Source organism: Prinia subflava, chromosome 2 (assembly GCF_021018805.1).
Source record: "Prinia subflava isolate CZ2003 ecotype Zambia chromosome 2, Cam_Psub_1.2, whole genome shotgun sequence".
Lineage (NCBI taxonomy): Eukaryota > Metazoa > Chordata > Aves > Passeriformes > Cisticolidae > Prinia > Prinia subflava.
Window position 1 is genome coordinate 93,483,239 of NC_086248.1, and position 22,439 is coordinate 93,505,677.

General features: G+C 38.0%; 1 protein-coding gene across 1 annotated transcript in view; it reads right to left on the reverse strand.

The window, feature by feature from the left end:
- Positions 1–22,439, reverse strand: part of USH2A (usherin) — a 372,599-nt gene that overhangs the window by 132,522 nt on the left and 217,638 nt on the right. Inside the window, exons 39-40 of the mRNA XM_063391039.1 lie at positions 5,526–5,676; positions 5,216–5,358 (exon numbers count right to left, since the gene is read on the reverse strand). Of these exons, the coding sequence (XP_063247109.1) occupies positions 5,216–5,358; positions 5,526–5,676 (294 nt within the window). The remainder of the gene's footprint in view (positions 1–5,215; positions 5,359–5,525; positions 5,677–22,439) is intronic.

The following is a 22,439-nucleotide window of genomic DNA, read 5'->3' on the forward strand; positions in this document are numbered from 1 at the left end:
TTAAATGGCAAGCAGAATCATCTAATTCTATGTACAAATCAACTGGCACAATACTGCTTGGTTGAAAGGGTCACCACAATTATGTAAAACATGAGTATTAACTATAATTGGGATAGTTTGCTAATACAATAAAAAGCTCTGAACATGAAAAAAGTTATGTTCGCAGCAGTAGCTATCACTTTCTAAAGTAAGAATTCATGGATGAAATGACATGAAAAAGATGGTTATAAAATTTTAATGGAATGATAAAAGGCAAAAGTCATCCTCTCAGCTGAATTCTTAAAATCCCTATATATCACAATCAGCTCCTTAACTGTAAAATCAATGTGGAGTATAACATGTTGTCAATGTGGTTGTCACTGGAGGGAAGACTGCAAAGTATGACAGCTACACAGCTCAGCCTGTCAATGATAAAAATAAAATCATAAAGCTTTTTACATGGATGTAATTGTTTATAGAAGTAACTACTGAAGATGGAACAGTGGGCATCTTTGTCCTTAAGATTCTTAGTTCATATTTCAAACCATTTCATTACAGTATTAATGCTAGAAGGTAGTTTCATTTCAGCAAATGAAATTATCTTTTATGGTGGACTACTTCTCTCATCTGCTTCAAAAGTTCAGACTTGACTTAAAATAAAGGCACAAACCTATCATTAATCTTTTATAATACCCTTACTAGAAAAACACATTTGTTTACTTACTGTGAGACTTGGAAATCAAGGAGTTATACTCTCATGGTTGTATTTTTGGGGGGGAATCTACATTTATGTTTAATATACTAAGACATGTACCTGAACTGATACCCTTTAAAGCTAATGAGAAGTACCTGATGTGCTGGCAAACTTTCTCTAAACTAAGCAGAATAAAATTCTGTGCCTGTTACTCTTTAATCATTTACTCTTTTCAGAATGCAGACAATGAAATTATACATATTAACAGAATGCGGTGTCTTTCATATATTGCTGACTGCACCCAGCAGCAAACCCAAATTGTGTAGCTTGGGGCATAAGGGACCACAGGAATCTTTTATCACATGAGATCACAGACCTCAAAAGTCATTAAGCTGTTCATGCAATGACATGCAATCCATATGAACCCCTTCAAATATGTATTAAGAGCTGTGTTCAGAGTATTCAGACTTTCTGCCCTCTACTGCTCCAAATGCACATCGGTTCCAGAACTTCAGTTCTACCAGTCAATAAGGTTCTAATTCCTAATCTGTAGCTATGCATGCTCAGCTTGCACTACATATCATATGATCATGTTATCATATGTGCCACTACTGTATCAGCTTGATTGTTCTGTCCTTTTGCTAATCACCCTATCAAGTATTTCACATGACTTCTCTTTCCTTTGTCACCTCACCAAATTTCATCTTTTACTTCAGTTTCCTTTTTTTCCTTCTTGAGCTCATGTGAACACATTCACATCAACTATTTATGGATTCGTTTATATGCCTCAATTATATGGACCTAACTTACAGGGCTAGAGTAGGAGACCTGTCTTCCCAGACAACAAATATCATAAGCAAAGAAAGCAAGAGCTTCCTAAGGTGGAAAACTGCATTATTCACCCTCTTGTTCTGCATTGGCTCTCTTCATTGTCTACATCAGGAAGATTTAGGAGAATCATAGAATATCTTGAGTTGAAAGGGACCCATCAGGACCTTCGAAGCACAACTCCTGACTCTGCACAGGAAGTTCCCAGGAGTCACACCTTGTGCCTGAGAGTTGTGTCCAAATATTTCCTGAAGTCTGTCTGGCATGGGCTGTGAACACTTCCATGGGGAGCCTGTTCCTCTGCCCAACCAGCCATTGAGAGAGGAACTTTTTTCTAATACCAAATCTAAACCTCCCTTGACATAACATCAGGCCGCTCCCTTGGGTCCTGTCACTGTAGCTACAGAGAAGAGATCAGTACCTGACCCTCCTCTTCCTCTCATGAGGGAGTTCAATCTGTGATATCTCGCCAGAGACTCAGGATTTTCATCCTGGAGCCAAAGCATGCCAGAGGTGCACTCCCTGTGACAGGAATAATGCTTCCCTGATTTGACAAGAAGTAGCTCAGTTGATACATTGCAGGAGTTCTTTTTTTATTGTTATTTTATTGCTTTTTTATTTCCAGCAACTTCAATATGTAATGATCTCCAGTGACTACTGTGTGCTTTTGCCCTTACTTATTGTGAAGAAACACTGGGCTTGCCTCTAACCTAATTATGCATAAAAGAGATGGACCTGAAGTCACTTATGCAAGAAATAAAAAAATAAAAAATTGGGCTGCCTGCTAGGTAACTTGCAAAGTCTTCTTTTCCAGCTAGTGCAAGCCAGGCACTCTTAAAAGGGCTTTAGTAAGAGCTCTTCATACTGGAGTTGTACACCGACCCACAGAATTGAAATGCAGCCGGGGCAGAGAATGTGCTGGGGACTGAGATGTTCTGCTGTATGCAACTCACTGGGCTGCAGACAGGTTCTGGGGTGTACAAAAGCTAATAAAGTAAGAGGAAGATTTTCTCTAAAGTAGAAATTTTGCTATCTTAACACTTGTCCAAGTCATGGTGGATTTTCTCAAGCACACTACAAAAAGCACCTTTCTCATTTGGGAGATATCCTTCTGAACAAAAGTTACACCATGCGGATTGCTATCAGACAATATAATTTTGCAAGTCTTAAACCTACACCACAGGAACCCAGCAGCTCCCATTGGGGCAGCTTCAGATAACTAACCAATGTCTCTGCAAATCCCAGAGAGCTCAAAGATTCCCCATAGCAATAGGGAAAACCTAAGTTGTATCTCCTGTATTGTATCTAAAAGGTTCAGTTTTATTTCTGCATACAATGTATGAGATTCTGCTCTCAGCTCAGTGGTCTTTACACTGAGTGCAAGAGAGCTATCTAAAATTTACATTCAAGTTACTGAAAGCAAGCTCTAATTCAGAAACTTCATCAAGTGTTTCTATCTGTAGATATTTTGGCAGTAAAAAGTCTGATGCTATACTTACCAAGATCACTGGAACAAATATCTTTTATTAATGCATGTTTAGCAGGTTTTAAAATATTCATAGTTATGTATATTATTGTTATCTGGCATGGGCAGGTTAGACTTTAAAAAATGCATGGAATCAGTTACTAGAGTCACAATCATGTAAATGAAGTATTTGAAAATTCTTTACTGCATGTTTTTCTTGCTTTAAAAAAATACCCCAAACCTACTAATCTGTATACTAAGATATTCCATTGTCAGATACAACATATTTTTACAGCATCTTTTGCTAATGTTCCCCAAATGATTCCCAATATCCTCCTATTTTACCAGATATTTATCATAAATAAAATATAGTACACAGATATACTGTGAAATCATCAGCTTGTATTACTGGAACTCTACTGATTTGAAAAGTGGATGTATTCATTCACATCTATTGCTGCACACAGACACACACACTCATCTATTTTATGCCTACAGATACTTTACACTTTGATGAAACAAAAATTACATACATTTACTGAAAAAAAATCAATAAGAACATGTAGACACACATCTAGTTCAACAGAGTAAGATATATGGGAAATTTCCGCTATTAAATTGTATTCTGCAACAAACTGTCAGTATAGGCAGTTTCACAAGAAACATGTTGAAACCTTGACAAAAATACTGCTTAGACCCAGTGACAATCATTCAGTCTTAAGCAACTGAGCTGAATATCTTTTCACAGATGGCAGCTCTCCACAATGACACCACAGAGTCCTCTGTCACCACTGAAAGTTGGGTGGGTTTTTTTTTAAATGACAAGGGTTGTTGGATACTGCTGCATCTCCTGTGTAGGTCTTCCACCCTAACTCCTCAAAACAGGATTTTAAAATTGTATACCTACTACTTTGCACAAAAATAATTTTCATATCAGCAACAAGTGATGCCTTTCAAATGTACTTCTGTCCTCCTTGTATTGAAAAGAGAGACTATGAGGACTATCAGACCAGAGCTAAATAATTATTTATTTAGCAATTTGAACAAAATAGTCATAGGAGAATGGTTGTATTTTGACTATGAATGCAGACAAATTCAATAATATTGTATCTACTTTTGTTAGCAAACCATGTCATTAAATAACTGAATCTCAACAAGGATTGCTACAGGTAGATCACACAGCTCTGGTATCTAAAGACCAAGTTCAGAACTTAAGTTTATACTTATAGGTAGTGTGTTCATAGAAGCATTAATACCTTTGGATCCTAAATGAATTTATCAGATAAACTTCTGTTGTGAATCATTTCTTCAGCTTCAAAGAAAAGAAATGCTTTACAATTGTGAGAAAAAAGCATTTTCTGCTCAATGTTTTCTCAACATAGACAGTTGTCCATTTAGAGAAGGGACTAAAATCAAGTTGCATCACAAGCACTGAATCTTTGCAAAACGAGTGTTAGATATCCTGCTGCCTTGTACAAGAAAGCTAAAAGCTCAGTTTCTTAAAAAAAAAGCTGGAAGTTGTTTGTTTTCTATTTGTATTATGAACAACAAGCTCAAATTTCGTCATATGTTTATGTTTCCATATTGAATCAGGTTCAAAATCCTATCCTGTCAACTAACTGATCACACCTATACACTGACAGCTGGGTGCTAAATCAAGGGACTCTGGAAAAGATTGTGGGGAGTGAGTCTGGAGAACATAGAACTATTAACAAAGAAAGTGATGGGATTGATAATGACAAACCCAATTTCAGACTATAGATCACCACTTTGAATTAACAAAGATCACTGGGAATGAAAAGTTCTGTGTGAGTATTCTCAACACAGAGATAAGACAACTGTCATATACTATTTACTTCAACTTATTTTCTCTGATATGACTGAAATCAGAATCAAGTCTCTGAATATAAAGGAACATCACTTATAAAGCTGTACTTACCAGTGTATCTTCAACTAACCATATGTTGCTGGAGGGATATTACATACAGAAATAAGATACTGCTTATTTCTGTATATAATTACTGCTTATTACGTACAAAATACATATGTAAATATCTATATTTTAAAATTAATATGTAAGACAACAGATACTTGATCCTTTAGGAATTTTTACTTCAATAGGGAATGAAATACATTACTGCTATATAACTGAGAAAGCTAGATAACTTAAAGAAATTAAGTACAATGGCGGCTGGACTGTTTTTTATATTTTCTGCTAAAAGGGAGCTAAAAGAGATCTGAGTGCTTACTGTCCTCTGCTGTAGTCATTGAAGTCCAGTTGCTATAAGCATTTCCATAACCATTGGAGGCAACCACCCTCATCTCATACTCAGTGTAGGGCTGCAGGTCTCCGACCCTGTGCCGTAAAGAAGCAGTAGGGTTGGGAAGCAAACTGCAAGGAAAAACAGCACGAGTTACTTCAGAACACACCCCAGCACGTCAAGAAAGACTAAAACATTACGTCTTGTAACAAGACCAGCCCCCCTAAAGGTGAGCCGTGTTCACGGGAAGGGGGCTCTGGCTCAGCAGTGGGTGGCAGTCTCGTTGCGCTCCGCGTACTCTAAAATGTCACCAGCAGAACGCCTCCGCCGCATCTGGAGTCGGTAGCTGGGCGAGCCTGGGGCGTTGTTGCGAACTGGTGTAGACCAGACAACCTGAAGACTGGTCGGAGTGGCAGATGAAAGCCTTGGAGGCATCACGCCATCTGGAGCTGTTGAAAAACATGGATGAATTAGAGCAGAGAAAACCATGGAGAACATATGCCACGTGGAAACAAAATGCTCCATATACTGGAAAAACTGTTCCTCAGGATCAACAGTAATGTTAACATGGTCCATTTAGTTTAACATTTTCACTACTGAACAATGCTGATTCTTAATTTTCTTCTTTCCAATACGTGAATATCATCTTGCTAAAAGCAAACCTCCAAACACCAAAAGTAATTCAGAAGCAACATATTTTCTACCACCTGTTCAAATATTATCTCCTTCTCCCTGTGCCCAGCTCTGCCACCCTGAGAAGCTAAGGAAATGCTTACATAAATGTTACCCAGAATGAGTCGAATTGATCAGTCTTTTTATGATTCAGATACCTTCTCACCTCTGTAAATTAATAACTGAAAAAGAAAACAGCTGAAATTTTAAGTTAAGAACATTTTTAGGTAGAAATCAAAATAGATTCACTGAAGTCTCAGTCTCAAGCCCACTGTTGTGTTAAAGAAATTAATTTTTATGAAGTCCAAGGAACTGCAGATCAAAATGTGTCAGTAATGATACCACCAATGACCTTTAACTGCTGCAAATTTCACTGCACGCAGTAAAAAGAACTATGACAATTTACACCTGTGAGTTTATGGGTTTGCTTTTTCTTTAACAAGAAATCAATCTGTTGAAAAAACTTTCTGTATTTAAGCATATCTGTAACTTTTCTGTATAACACATCTGTAGCCATACCTCAGCAGCTCTTTCCTAGAGTTAAAACACTGGAAAGTTACTGCCTTTGTCATTTAAACCCTTGTATAATAGTTTTGCTTTTCATGGTCCAGTAGTTACCATTTGCTTTTTTCCTTTGGTCTTTCCAACAAAAATTCTTTTTCATTGCTGTTATTATTTTCTTCTTGTCTCTAATGGAGAAAAACCAGTCTCACAGATCTCTACCTTAAAGTGTAGTTGTAAGCCTCAGGGCCTAAGCTGTAAGTTTTAAGATGAGCAAACAGTAATTTACAGTAAGCTTTATGATTTTCATTTACCACCTATATATGAGGTGGTTACTAAGAGGGAAGAAACAGACATTGTGATACACTGTCTGAGTCATTCTCTCCCTGAGACAGGTGAAAGGATGCATCAAGTCCAAAAAAGAAAGACATCAGTCACATGTAATAGTTTTTATTTATACTGATATATACCTTAACAGATATGTGAACTCTAGCATCTGATATTTTTACTTTGACTATACTTATATATATATATAATATATATATATTATATTTATATATGTTTATATCTGGGGCACTTCAACATTTTTAATCTCCAGATCCAAACTATATTACAGGGAAAGGCACAAAACATGCCCCGCTCCAACCTAGGAAACTTGTACCCTTTACATTAATTTCAAGGTCTGTCAGTTCCCATATACAATTTTTACTAAAAGCTGGCTTCTGGGGTACTGGAGTTGTCAGGTACTTCTGAGAGTTGGCCCCCAGTCCTACAGCCTTCCTGTCTTTTTTCAGGACAAGATGAAGTAGAACAGAACCTCCAGCTTCCCTCATTCCCTTCTGTTCCTCTCTGTCAGTGTGAAAAAGAAAACATATAATAACATTAATAACATATAATAATAACTGTGTTTGGATGTTCCTTCCTGCTGCTGCTGCTATCTACAACTAGGCAATAAGGCGCCAGTAAATCCCAAGTAAACCTGAAAATCCTCCTGTTTCCAAATCCAGAAAATCTCTTGGACTAACGTAATTCATGGTCTGCAAACCCCATACCAACACCTTCAAGGCCCAAAAAGAGCTTGTGAGTGCCTCACCTCAGAGGGAAGAAGGTGGCTGGATTAACCTAAACAGCCCCAATATCCCTCCAGCTGAGCCATCAAAACCAAGCATTTGCACACAAATGTCTCTGCACATGACATTCACTCACAATAAAATGGAGAACACATTTATTTACCTTACATAACATTGTTCTGTTTAGCAGCAACATAAGCAGAGTTGGATTTAAGTTGTACAATAATAGGTTTTAAAACTTATGGATGTAAAGTAGAGTACTCAGAGATAATCATGTATTATTTTGGCATCCTTTATAAGGTGATTCCTGAAGAAGAAGGCAAACTGAGACAGCACGGGAAAGATGATGCAATTCAAGTAAAAAGTTCTTGTTCAGGGTTTTTAAGTGTTTTTCTAAGCAGATGCTGACAGAGAGTGTCAATATCCCTTCAAAGCAGGGTACTACCTCGTTTGAAACTAAACCATCTGCAGATTAAAATGTGCCACCTTTCAAAGTTCACACAGAAATTTTACACTGCAAAAAAAAGCTATATCTAAAAATTAATCTAATTAGCTGACCTAGTAATTTGGCCAGGAAGTCAAAGTTCATGTTACTGAGGGGACAGTGTGAGGCAACCCACTGAGGAGGCAAAAGTGTTAAATTTATTTGCAGTTCTGTCAGGACACATCACCTTTGTCCTTCATTTACCAATCTGTTAAACTGAGATAATAATACTTATCCTTCTTTGTAAAGCTCTCTGAGATCCACAAAGTAAAAGCTCAGATTAAGCTTTATGTATGTATAGAGGTGGTTATTATAGCGATACAGGAATGTTCATCAAAAAACAAAGATGTAGCTGTCTAAATGTCAATAACAATTCCACAGTGTGGATGTTGTTTTAATGGCGTAGGTAATCTCAGCTAAATGTTCAAATCTCTTCTACCAACAAAAGCACAGCAGAGGGAAGAGTAGAAAATTTGGACAAATCTCTGTGAAAGTCGCCTGGCCCGTAGAACAAGCCCAGCCCACTACTAGGCTTGTCAAACCAACATGTTTCCATAGACAGCAGTCGTATTTATCTGCAAGGCTTCCCGTAGCCCACAGAGAATTTCCTCAGCAATGTACTAGTGAGTGTTCTCCAAAGGAAAGGGGCAGGGGGGCAGAAGGGTACAGCAAATAAATTGTCAAGTCTCTGCTGAGTCATAATGAGAAAGGTGCTCTATTAAACTAATCACGATTTGCTCATTAAAACGGCAGAGCACTTACCCCCCAAAATGGTAATTCTAATTTGCACACAAAACATGCTCTGACTATTTCAAGCATTCCTCATCACCAAGGTCTTCAGTGTAACATTTCCCCCAGCTTAACCCTTTTTATCCAATCCATATCCCCAAGAGACTCCTTACTACCCAAGTAATAACTGGCAGCAAGCAATAATTCTACTGTGAATTTCTCAACAGAAGAGCCATGTATCTATCAGCTTGATATATCATCTTTAAGATGCAGTGTTGCTCAAAAATCTCCCCTCGAGCTTTAATATGACCCTCAAGGGGCAAGCACTCCACTTGCAACCTACTGAATCAACATCTAACCCAGTAAATCCTCACTTAGCAGGGCAGAAAGTCATGCTGTGTATATCGAGAGACTACAGAGAGAATAAAATATTTAATCAGATGTCAATTCTAATCAAATAATTACTAAACAGTTCCACAAAACAGTAAAAGTTAAAGACTGTTTCAAGATGACAATGATATATTGTATTCCAAATACTCAGGTACATGCAGATGGATGGAGAAAGATATGATCCCTCTCTTCAGCCAGTAATGTGCTAAGCAGCCTTTGAAAAGTGTCTCAACTTTTTGCCTCAATTTCTTTATCTTAAATAATGTGCAAAAATAGTCAGCTTTGTAAGTATTTGTTTATTTTAGGACAGCAAGCATTGTGTGAAATGATTGTGCTTAAATGTTTATTCCATGTCGAAAGCTTTTTTTTTTCTGAGAGGTATTCATTATATTTATAATAAGGATTTATCTGAAATGTAAATTTTCTGAAAGTAGATGACTTTGAGCAGGACTATTAAAAGGTGAACTACTTTTAGCACAATAAATGATTATTTAATTATAAAAATGTCTCCCCTATTGATCTTTCATAATAAGAAGAAAAAGCCAGCAGAGTTTGATTATATTTCTACAGAATTGGTGCAAAGTCACACTTTTAACAGTGGTCAGATACACTGACCCCAATGTATCCATAATATCTCCAGATAGGCAGCTAGGAGAGTTTGGAGCTATGAATATGTAACTCCACAATTTGTCACATCTGCATATATAAAATGTTTAGCATCTGTATCTTACCAAAATATATTTCATACACATGGATGCAAATGATAACTGCTCTCCAGTAGGCTCTCCAGAGCTTGTACCAAAACACCAAGGAAAGTTCCACTCAGACTGCATTTAGATGCTTGTTCTGACTACTCTTCCTCTTTTCCAGGTTCATTTCCCATCCTCGCTTCTTTATCTCATTGTAGTGTTTGTTTAGGTACTCCTGATTCATTTTCTATTTTTGGTGCCTATACTGAGATCATCTTATTACGTCACTTTTTATGGCAATATGTTCAGCACATTGACATCTTTTTCTTCTGATTTTCTCAGGTATTATCTAGTGGTTTGCTCAGTTCAAATAATTTCAGTCATCACTCTCCCCATTCTTCTCAACTTGGGCATGTATTTCAGTTTCATTTCAGAGAAAGACAGGCCATGATGCTGGGCCATATGTCATCACTCGAACAGCATGCTAGTTACAAACTTTTATCTTTTGGCAAAGCAGAAGATTGCCTTTTTTTGTTTCTTATCTTCACCAGTTTATTGAAGTTTACTCTGGTTTGGTTTTTAACTCTTTCCCCATTATTTTTCTTTCTCAGCATATACCGAATATAAATAAGATTTGTTCTTGATTTTTTCATTTAATATATATGTGCAACCACATTATTTCTCCCATTCTCAGTGACTAGAGAATGCACAGAATATTTTTGGAATTTCCTTCCAATTTTATACTTTCACTGCTGGATGTTTTCAGTTACAGAAATAGCTCCATCTAACAATACATATACCAAAGACAGCACACCCTTATTCAAGGCACATCCTTGCACGTTTTTAACAGTGCAAGAATGTACTGTCAATTTTGAACACACAGTGGGAAAGGTTCATGGTGGCCCTCTTGCTTTCCCCTCTCTGCACATTTATCTTGGGAAGAAAGGAAGATGTGTTTTGGCAAAAAGCAAATTGAGAGATATAAAGGAGTAGTTTAAAGCTTTTGTAAACTTAGAGTAAGTCCAAACTTGTTCACACCTCATGTTAGTGAAATTTTCTTTTCAGAAATATAATATAGACAGGGTACAGAAATATCTTGTTCTCTCTTCATGATCTATCCTGTTTTGTACCTCTTCTCTCTGCTGTAATAGTATTTTAATTTGAAAAGAAATGGTTTTGTAAATCTATTCACTTTTAGCATTAATCTTTAATGTTATTTGTATGGCCCAATATAATTTAGAAAAACAAAAAGAAGATGTTTGAAAAAAATCTAAAATTTATCTTGATCTGCATTGATTGTGTAAGCTCTCACTATGGATTTTTCTGTACTTTCTCTATTTGGTATTCTTAGCTGCAGAGTATAATTTTAGTAGGGCCCTAAAAACCAACTTGGGCTTTACTCTTTGACCTGCAGACCCGAAGTTTAAGACAATTGTCTTTTTGAAATCCCAAAGCAGGCTTACCTATTCCTCATTAATATTGTTACAGAAAAACAAAACAAATCAGACCTTCCCCTCCTTTTAATGAACTTTTCTTCATGTACAACCTCAGCACCTGCAACCTGAGCATGGGTCTCAAGTGGAAATGTGTATACCAGACGCGTCTTTCCTAAATGTTACATTTCACTGAGGTGGACACTATAAAAATATCTTACAGATTTGTCACCTTACCTTTCCATAAGAAATAATGTCTTCCTTCCTCATGTTAGGTGGAAGTTTGTCCATCTTACTTAGCAAAGACTTTACTAAACCCTAGAAGCTCCAAAAGAATGCCAATAAGCAATTAACTGAATGATTAATGATTTTAATACTTGCAGTAAGGACATTGGCTGGAATTTATAGCTGCCCAATAAAACTAATTCAGACTGTTCAAAAGAATGGCAAGCCAATAACTGCCATATAACAAAATTAATTTTTTTAAAAAATACTGTGAAGAAAAATCATAAGGAATGGTATTACAAAATCGGGAGAAACTGCAATTAAACAAACAGCTCTTGCTTGTTAATTGTGACTCTGGCTACTGGAAAATGAAATATCTCTGTTAAATAGCTTTAAGAAACAACCAGATCTGGCTGTTCTAACTTAGGGGGACAGATGTGGCAAGAGCAGTGAGAATAAGATCCTATTTTCACACAAAAACTTCAGCTTCCTGCATGAAGCAGCTTCAGAGATTAGGTTCAGGAGGATTTTTGGGACTGCAGGGCTATTATTATTATTGTTGTTGTTGTTGTTATTATTGTTATTATTATATTGAACTTTTTGTAGTTGGTTGTTTTGTAGTTTTGGATTTGGGTTTTTTTGTTTTGTTAAAGGAAAAAGGTGAAAGAATTTGACATCATCTTCAAAATTTTACAGTTTTATTGTTAGTATCTGGCATCAGAGAGCTATAACCAGAGGCAGGCATGGTACCTTTCACACTGATGGAAACATCTCTAGTGAGAGTCTTTAGATTGCTGGCTAGTAGACTCTTGGCTAAATTAAAATATCTTTCTTTGTTGATTCTAGAATTTCAGAGAACTGCAGGGTGGCTTTTAAGCTTGTAGCTTGTAGCTTCTTGTTTGAAACTAAACAGTTCTAAGATAGTTCTGGAAATCCAGAGACTCTCCAAAAGCAACCAAAAAAAAAAAGTCAAATTTTATCACTCATGGTTGGGAAAAGCCCAGGTAAGAAAGTTGTTTATGTAAAAAATCTATGCAGTTAAAAGAACAGTAAGGATAGACACATTAGAATCTTCAGCTTTGTAGAAGTTTTACAAAGACAGAGAATGTTTCCCTGGACACACAGAAATGTCCTGGGAAACAGGACACAAAACAATGAGATTAAACCATTGTAAAAAAAAATTCTCAAATCTCCATCTCCCTCTCCAGACTAAACAAATGCTTACCGAAAATGAAGTAACTTACAATTTTGAGGAAAGAAGATGGCATGACCTGGTTTCCCAATTAATTCTTTCTCAGCCTAATATTTCTCTGAAAGGTATTGTAACAGCATAGAAGAAGAGAAAGACAAAAGAGAGAGGAGAAAAGACACAGAGATGGTGATGTAAGAAGAAGCATATGCATTGTGTTCTGAAGCATAATCTGTCAAAAATTAATTTTTAATATTGATTTATTCTATGACTGAAGGGAAAGGATAACACCAGATACTCAAAACCAGAAAGCACAATTCTACTTGAACAAGAGGACATGTCTTCTGCAAACGATTATTAACTACACAGGGTTGTCAAGCATTGGAACACACTGCCCAGGGAAGAGGTGGAGTCACCATCCCTGGAGGTATTTAAAAGGTGTGCAGACGTGGTGCTTAGGGACATAGACCAGTGGTGGAGCTGGTCATGTTAGATTAATGGTTGGTCTTGGTGACCTTAAAGATCTTTTCCAACCTAAATGATTCTATGATTCTACATCTCCATCCAACATGGCAAAAGAAGAAAATACAGCAACTTCAGCTGCATGGTAAAGAAAATGGGATACTGGAAAATATGTGAATTTTCTCACATAAATAAGAAGCCTCATTAAATAAGAAGTCTCTTCATACTGCACTCCTGCATGTGCATTTTGACAGAAGCTGCAGTTTATATATCTCTATATGTACAGACTGGAGAACAATGCAGGGGTGGAAATAAATTAGTTCCACAATAAAATTACCTGTAGTTATTTTTAATCCATAAATTTCTCTATGGTACATAATGGATGGTGTGAAATACTACCATTTCTGATGGAAATCAAGCTTGAGAGTACCCATAAATAGAAAATGGAACTGACAAGATGACAGATTAGCTGGTGTTAGAGAGTCACAACACACAGTGGGTGGTGCAGTCTTATTATATCTTGATTATCCTACAGGTATCTGTGAAATCACAGTTACTGGACTACCTGTTGGCCACAAAACCACTTCAGCCAGAACAGACTTCCTCCCTCTCAAATTCTTGCCTTACTTGCATGTCATGGGTTAGCACTGGCCAGATGTTAGTGCACCCATGAATATATGTTTTTTCTCTAACAACTCCTGTGGGATGTGATTAGGAACAGAGCAGAGCAGGCTTAAATCTTGAAAACAAAAAAAACCCCACCAAAACTTTATTAATTACATAAGAACAGGGACAGAAATACTCTTAAACACACACAGAGACAGAAATAAAAACTTCTTAGAACATTTCTTCTCCCAGTTTCTACCTCCCCACCCATCACTCTTCACAGACCAACCCTTGGGTTTTAGATCAAACAATCACCACTCAAAAACAAACTAATCTTCAATTCAGCAAGGGAGAGAGGAGTCTCTCTCGCACCACAGACTGTTCCTCAGAAAACACGGGTCCACCTTTTATGTGTTCTCATGTCATCCGTGGCACCGCCCAGAGAAGTCTGCCAGGGTGACTCTCTCTTTTTCCTATGTCCAGCGCTCTCACCGCTGTCTCATAGGCCACAACTACATACAGGGCTCTTTTAAGGATACTTGCATGCCAAGCTCTCCCCTTTTCACCCAGGGGCCGGGGTTCCAGGAGCAGGTCTGCCCTGAGGGCAGAGGGCGCCACCTCACCCTCCCCCTCTTTTCTCTGCTCGCTCCACTCTTCAAGTGCCAGTCACTGTAGCAAAAGCAAGGGCAGCTGCATCCACCCAAAAATGCAGTTTATGTTCAAAAGAGACTCAAGTTCAGTCCATGGCTGACATTATGCAAGAAAAGTCCAGCTCCAAAGGCTACTCCTCTCATTCTTTGCCCATCAGGTTTCTTCCAGTCGTGCTTTATCACTTCGGTCCCAGGCCGCTTCCCTCTCTCCGAAAACCACCAGTCATGAGAATCAATGTCTAAGGAAAGTTTCTTTCTGCCAAGCAAGGGTTAACAGTTTTTTCTCGGCAGGGTGCAGGCTGAGGCACTCCCAGGCTCCGCAAACCCCCACATGGCTGGGCACTTTCTCTCGGAGTTTGGGGGGGAGGAGGGGGGTGAGCACACACAGAAGGCACTTCCACAGTTTTCCACCCCTCCATCCTGGACGGGGCAGCTCAGTTCCAGTCCTGTCCATTCTCTTCTCCCCCCCCCCGGGGGCTCCGGCTTACCTGAGCCGACCACGTGTTTCCCCTCCCCCACCCAGCCTCGTGGCCAGGCGGGGGAAGGAGGCCTCACAGGTCTCTCTGCTGAAACCAGGATCTGAAAAGAGGCCGAGCCCCCCAGACTCCTGCTTTTAACTCTTTGTGTCCTCAGAGGCGTGTCCAAACCTCCGAGTGACCAATCCAGGTGCCAGCAGAAAAGCTGATCACTGATTGGACTGCCCACATCCCCCTGGAAAAATTCACCTCCCCCCCAACCACGACATTGCAGAAATAGGAGTAAAAGAGGTTTCCTAAAGTTTCTGCTCCAAGTAATCAAGGCAACACAGAGTCGGCTTTTGTTCACAGCTACTGCTTAATTTTTTATGATCTATATGGTAATCACAACATGACTTTGACTAGTCAAAATGAGTAAAAAACTCTAACTTTACAGACTGGGAGTCTTTGCTTGCAAGAAATGTTGTTCACCCTAAGACAGTAGAAGTCATGCCAGCAGAATACTGAGTGCATAATTCTTCAAAAATTGACTTCTTAAGGTTTCATCAAGTGTGTCTTGTAAAACTTTGCTCCCTGGAAGTCTGTTGCAGTAGCAACCACATTCTCACAAATGGAAGTTTAAAAAAAAAAACAACTAACCAAAACAAACCTTTAACAACTCTCCCCCCCAACAATATTCTACTTTGCTCCAAACTTCACGCTATTAAAAAGCATATTAACTTTTCCTGTTCACCAGAGTCGGACAAGGCTGGAAACATATCAGAGCAACAATATCTATTAAGTAGAAACTCTGGTTTGTGTGTCATCTTAACCTGCTTCTCAATTCACTCTATGGCATTCGAAGCATATTGACTTTGAAGAAGCCTATATTTTCTGTAGTTTTCTTCTGCAAAGTATAGTATATGTCAGATTCAGAAAAAATACCAAAAATGACTGTATATTTTATTAAAAGCCTATTTTTATTCTCTCTCTTTCCTTTTAACAAAAGCCTAATTTAGTTGTTGTTCCCTTAGGTATGAGGTACACAGTTCATAATTCATTTGATATAAAATGTCAGTTTAGATTTTTGCACTTCTTTGATAAATGAGAAAAAACATGTACATTTCAATTTCCTTCTACGAGGTTTCACTAACAGAAGCCCCCCTCCCATTGTGCTGCTCAAAGACCTTTGCGTTAAATTAAACATCAAGATTCAGAAACTGTAGGGAATGATATTTCCAAGACATACAGTACAAATACATGAGACTAGGAAAAAAGGTAATGATTTTTCCTACCAGTAAAGTGATGTCTCCCAAAGAGCATCTTTGATCCTTGAATTAGTTCTCAGTTATAATTTAATATATCAAAACTGTCAGCAGCTTTCCTCACATTTAAACATAAAGTGATATAGTCAGCTCCACAAAAAGCAAAATGCAACATTCAGGGGCCTTCTCCTCCCCACCCCCAACATGGGCTTGTGACTCTGAAGTCCATCAATATTAATGAGGAAAATCTGTGTACATCAAAGGAGACAGCAAGGAATTAATTTAATTGTATCTGTCATCAGCACTAGTATGGAGTGTTTTTTCCTATATAACCAAATCCTGCCATTGATCAACGTGTAAAACTCTCAGGGGTGTAATCTGCACAATGGAATAGAGAAGAATCAAAAATTTAGTTCTGGAAATAAAACTGATATAATTAGGAAAAACAACAACAAAACACTGTGTATTATTCTCTTATGTAACACATGAGGCCAAGGCTGACAAATCTGAACCACCACATTTACAGAGTAAACAAGAATTCTTATCACTCCTCCAAATGCCAGCTGCAATGCTATGGCTGTCACTTCACGTTACGGCCCAGTCCAAAAGCTGCAGTATCAATAAATTAAGCTGTATCAGAAAACAGCAATAGGATCACATTCTGACGCTCATGCTGAGCATCAGCACTGATGAACAGCATAAACCCAGAGCCATGAATGCCCAGAACTCAGCACCTTCTCTTGCTCTCTGTGTTGCTGCTGTGCACATTCCTCACCCCAGCCTAGGAAGTGTCATCAGCCCCACGTTACAACAGCACAGGCTCTCTTTTCCCCCAGTAAGTGAGACTTCCCCCTACCCAACAGCAAAGTTTCAACAGGATAGTCTGCATTTCCTGCTTAAGAATCCAGAAATTAGTACACTGCCCAACTGGGAGACAAAGATGATCCACATCTCCTGTTTTTCAGTGTTCTAACAGAGAAAAGCTATGAAAGAATATGAAAGGTAACACCTGCATTGCACCTAACTGTGGCAAAAATCCCAGACTGTTTTTAACCCATCAAAGTTCCCCACTAAAATAGCATTTCAACTGACAGAAATACTAAAATACTGACAGAAATCTAGGTGTTATATACTGAAGAAAAATAATCAATATTTAGGGTGAATAAAAAGCAATTTAGGCAAGACGATTCCCACACAGAAATAATCTGTTCAAAATGTACAGTTGACTTCTTTGATGAATAGGGTAAAAGGATTACAACCTTTTATAGCCAAGCTAACCACATAGGAATGTGTTACAGCATTATTAAGTAGCTACCCATCAGTTAATGCCCTGTTCTAGACACTTTTAACAAATAAACCATTTATATGAATTATCTCTGGGCTTCATTTCCTTAGATAATACTGAAGAACACATAAATTCATTGGTATTCATGGTAGTATGTCAATATACAACAATGAATGATCTGCTCACAAGTATTTTTACTGAAAAGACTTTGACTACTGTCGTCTTTTTCAAAATCAGGTAGCCTAATAGATTAAAAGTTGTTGTAACACCATTGTGCTTTATTCAAACCCAAACCAGGCTGAATGTGTTCTGCCTTCTGTGCCACAAGACATTTCAGAGCATTTACCCCAAAATACATACACTATTCCTCACAGGTTGAAGTAAACTGAATACCTTGGCAATACTCTCTAAAATGCAGATTTTCTTCAACCTTTTGACTGAAAGTAAAGGGCCAGAGGAAACGTCTTCTCCTTTGTTCAGTTTTCAAACATAGGGTTAAATCCTCAGCACAGAAAATGTACTACTGATTAATTCAGATTACAACCATCAGTTGAGAATTTTGGACAGCAGTATCAATTTCTGATGAATAACCCTCTCAAATAGGCTACTTAGTATATAGGAGCACTCACAACTTCAATGTAAAGAAAAATAGAGAAAAGAGAAGAATTTTTTCTGTATATAATCTTCAGTTATTCTTTTCCTCATCTATGTATTATTAGAAACTTTTAGATAATCTAAGCTCAGTCAACCTGAATGCACACATTTTCTCTGTACACACTGCACTAAACTGGTGACACCTTTCACAGAGAGGCAATCCCCCAGCCTAAGCTAAGAGACAAGAAAAAGGCTGACAAACTTTGTGACATGTATATTACACTTTGCAGCATGAGGAGGAATATAAGATTTTCTTTTACCTTCTGTTGCTAACACATGCCTCCCTCTCTGTCTATAAAATGGGAATAGCAATCCTCAGTCACCTGAGAAGCCTACTGGAAATCTGAATTAGCAGATACATTTGTAAAAATCATAAAAGTAAATAGGTCAGTATACAAACAGTAAGGATTAATATAATTCAGTACTGGACATATCCCCCCACAACATGAAATACATTAATTCCCTCTCTCATTTTACTCAGCTGGAATTAATGTAAGAGCACAGTATTTCTTTGTCAGAGGAATAATCATGATCTGCATAGAGATCCAAAGATAAAAAAAGACAGAAAGCAATCATGTATACATGATATATACATTATGTGTGTGTGTGCATCTGCACATGCATGAAGACACAAAAATAACATTCAGAAAGAAAAGAACAGTGAGGGAAAAGCTGCCAAATGCCAGGAATCAACCATGAAGGGGTAGAGACTTATAGTTGTCTTTGTTGAAAGAAAGAGGGTAGCACACACCAACGTTGCATTATAGGAACACCAGAGAAGTGAGGACTCTAGTCACTAATTGTCATTCAACTTCCATTTTCTCTCCCTTTCTGCCTTTATAGAGAAGCTTTTTTCCCCTCAGGTACTCAACCACTAACCTAAAGTTAACAACATAGATTTAACAGAACGAGAAGTGCTACACTAAGAAAAAGTAGGGGAAAATCACACTTAAAACACTACCAGAACAAATAGTTAGCTATATGAAGGGAAAATACTCCTTTTCAGCAAAGTTTTTTAAGAATTCAGATACAAAGTTTCAGATATTTTGAATTCAATTTCAGATCTTTTTCCAAACTACAGAGAAAACTCTGAAAATGTAGTTACTAAGAGGAATTTTTAACTATATATGGAACCAGAAAATAAAAGCAAAAGCATTTTTATGGCCATGATGCTCAAGAAACATCATCTCTGATTTTTGCCTAGCTAAAGAGAGAAAAAGAAGTGTGATTTGATTCCCTGTACATTTAAACCTCCGCAAGATCTTAAAAAACCCCTTAATTCCCCCCCCATGAAGCTTTCTTCCCTAATACACAAACATGACAAATATGCAACAGGGTGAGAACTTTGCTGGATGTGTACAGAGTTCACTGCATGCAGAGGAACTTCCAAACTTCCTGAACTGTGCAAAGTGGCTCAAGCCTTCAAACCTTGCCACTTTACTGAAATGTTTTATGATCACCAGGCTAACTTCCATAATCTAGATGCTTCAAGTGCAGAAAATACAGAATGACATGACCAAAAAAACCCAGCAAACCAATGAACAACAAAAAACCTCACAGATATTTGCCTTTCTTTAATGAAAATGAAATTGTATTCCAAAACCTACAGGGGCAGGAGTTGTCAAAAAAAAGAAAGCATAACAACATGAGCTTTTTAGAAAAGCAGTGCAAATCATCACAGCAAAGTAACATAAAAATTGATCAGATTCCTAGTACTTACATATATCTGGAAAATGGTTCTAAAGACAAAATTCATGGTGTGATTTTTCAAATGTCTTCTGTATGTTTTCACCAGGAATTAACCGCATTTTATTGTAGAATTCCTGCAACAGAGCCTAACTTATCACGTAAACAATGCTGACTTCAGTTACAGTACTGAAAAATCCAGTTCAGATTTGCTCAGAATGAAAAGAAAAATCAAAAGCAAAAAAAACCCAAGCATGAAAAAGCTTGAGATTTTATGAAATTGGCACACTTCATTTAAATTGTACCTTTTTTTGTGTACAATTGAAATTGGTCTGAAATAGGTTAATGTGATAGTAGGTAATAGTTTTAAATAGTGATCTACCCCTAAATTCCACAGCAGCCCATTTCCCCCCTTTTTATATATTCTTCTGTATTTCTGAAGTACAATCACGATGTAATTTTTCAGGATGCCATCTTCCCTAGTATAGATTTCTTCTAAGAGTACTTAAGTAGAGTCTGGATCTCAAGCTAGGGCTGAGGTTTTGGAAAGACTGAGTGAGATCTCTTCAGTGAGGTTAATTTGCCTGTTTATAGATGATCAACTTGCTGCTACACACTTTTCCCTGTCTCGTCTGGCTCTCCCTAAGCAAGCAAAACACATCCATGTTCTTTCAAGCAACTAAAATTGCTGACTCGATCTTCTTGTCCCAGCTGTTTCATGCTGCTCTAGAAGAGACAAAGGGACTGAGGACCTGATAAATGCAGGTGCTTTGTGTCTGGAGCATGGAAAGAGCACAGCTGGAACCATGGGAGCTCTGCCCAGCCCCAAAAGCAGAGGGTGCAAAGGCAAAGAGAAGGAGCAACCAGAAGAGAAGGACATAGTTGGAATTTCATGGCCTGCTGGCAAAACTCCTCAGTTTTCTGAGTAGGGACTTACACTAAGCTTCAATTTAAAGCAACATTTATAGTGTGTGGAGTTAGGCTGAGCCCCAGCTGGCTGCAATTTAGGAAAGTGAGCAGCAAAGAGGGCATCTCTGTGCCTCCCAATGCCAGGGTTTGAAGACACAACTGTTCAGGAATGAGACTTCTCTCATCTCTTGCCATGAAAAACACCCACCCAAAATCAAGAATGGAACGCTCACTGAAAGGTGTGCTGAACAGCGTGGGAGAGGGGAATAAAAGAAGATAGCAGCACTAATGAAAATGACAATCAGTTCAATACTGCAGAGATTAAAGAATTACTGTTTCAGTAGAACAACTCCCAGTTTTCCACATAAGCACTTTTGGAATCCTACCCTTATATCCCCATGAAATAATTTTTCTGGACAAAAGGAACTGGAACGGACAATTTACACAGCTCGTTACTGACACTTTGTAATTAGCTAGGTCATTGATGAGAGATGAAGGAGAGCTCTGTCCCCCTCCCTACTCTATCCTGAACTCTCCCTAAAGTACCTGTAGAAAAGATATGGTCACGATTTTTCACTTAACACAGAAGATATAGAACAAAAGAAGCCTCTTGGATTCTTTCTCCTGGATTTCTCTCTAAAGAGAGAAAAGAAAGAGAGGAAAAGGAGAAGGAGGAGAAGGAAAAGAGGGAAAAACAAGTGATGTCTCAAATACCTGAAATTTGAGGCAAAGGACATTGTTTCAAAACAAGTTTTATGGTGTGATACTAGAATGTGATACTAGAAAAAAATGGGAAAACAAATCTAACAGGGAAAATTCTAGCATATTCAAATTCAATTTTTCTTCCTAAATAATTCTGACTTAGCATCAGTTTGCTTTATTTATTGAATATTCATTCCTCTAAGGATGCCTGCTGGCTTCACTGATCAACTTCCATGAGCACATGCTTTCAGATGTGAATGTAAGTTTTATGATGTGGTGTATTCCTACTTGTTTGCATAATTAGATCAATGGTCCTACAAAGAGGTTCAGTATCCAGTCTCTGATGTGTTGTGACTTAAATTACAGTGACTGAAACCCTCTGGTTGCAGGACACCGTCTCCTGCAGATACTGAACAAACATCAACAGCTACAGGTATGCAGGCTCAAGTTTTGTTGCTGAGAACAAGCCCAAGCAAAGAAAGGCATTCCACAAAGAAACAAGGCACCAGCAAGGGGCATGGGCTTAAGGGTAGAAGCCAAAATCTTACATCTTTCCTTGCTAGACATTCCTATGTTGTGCAAATCACAGACGGAGCACATATTGAACAACATACTTCATAAATTATGGCAGAGTTTGAAGAGGCACTTCATGACTTAGGCAGATTCTTAGGCAAATATCTTTCATTTGGTGTTTTACACAGGACGTATGTATCAATCCTTTGAGGCTCTTTTCTGTAGATAAATCAGCACCAAGTTAATGGTTTGTAATTCCCAGTATAGGAATCCACAGTATAGGGAGCCAGCTCTACAATGTGATACAGAATTACCATCCACAACAGTCTTCAGACCTCTTGGCATCACTTGGAAATCCAGTTCTTTTTCCTGCTTTGTAGGTGATCATTGAGACTCTGCCTTTCTGCTTCCCGTCAGAGCAGCAGCCTGTCCTTCATTTTGCATCTATTTATTCAACATAATCCATCTTCTTCCCATTCCCTTCCATACTCAGACTTTGGTGGCCAGAGAAAGGGAATAAATAGATTTAACTAGAAGAAAAGCTATTATCAGCAGTGAATCACAGATTTCCTTTCTGTGAGCTCACCATCTCTTATTACAAAGCAATTCTAAAACAGTGGGGTCTTCTATGTGCCACTACATC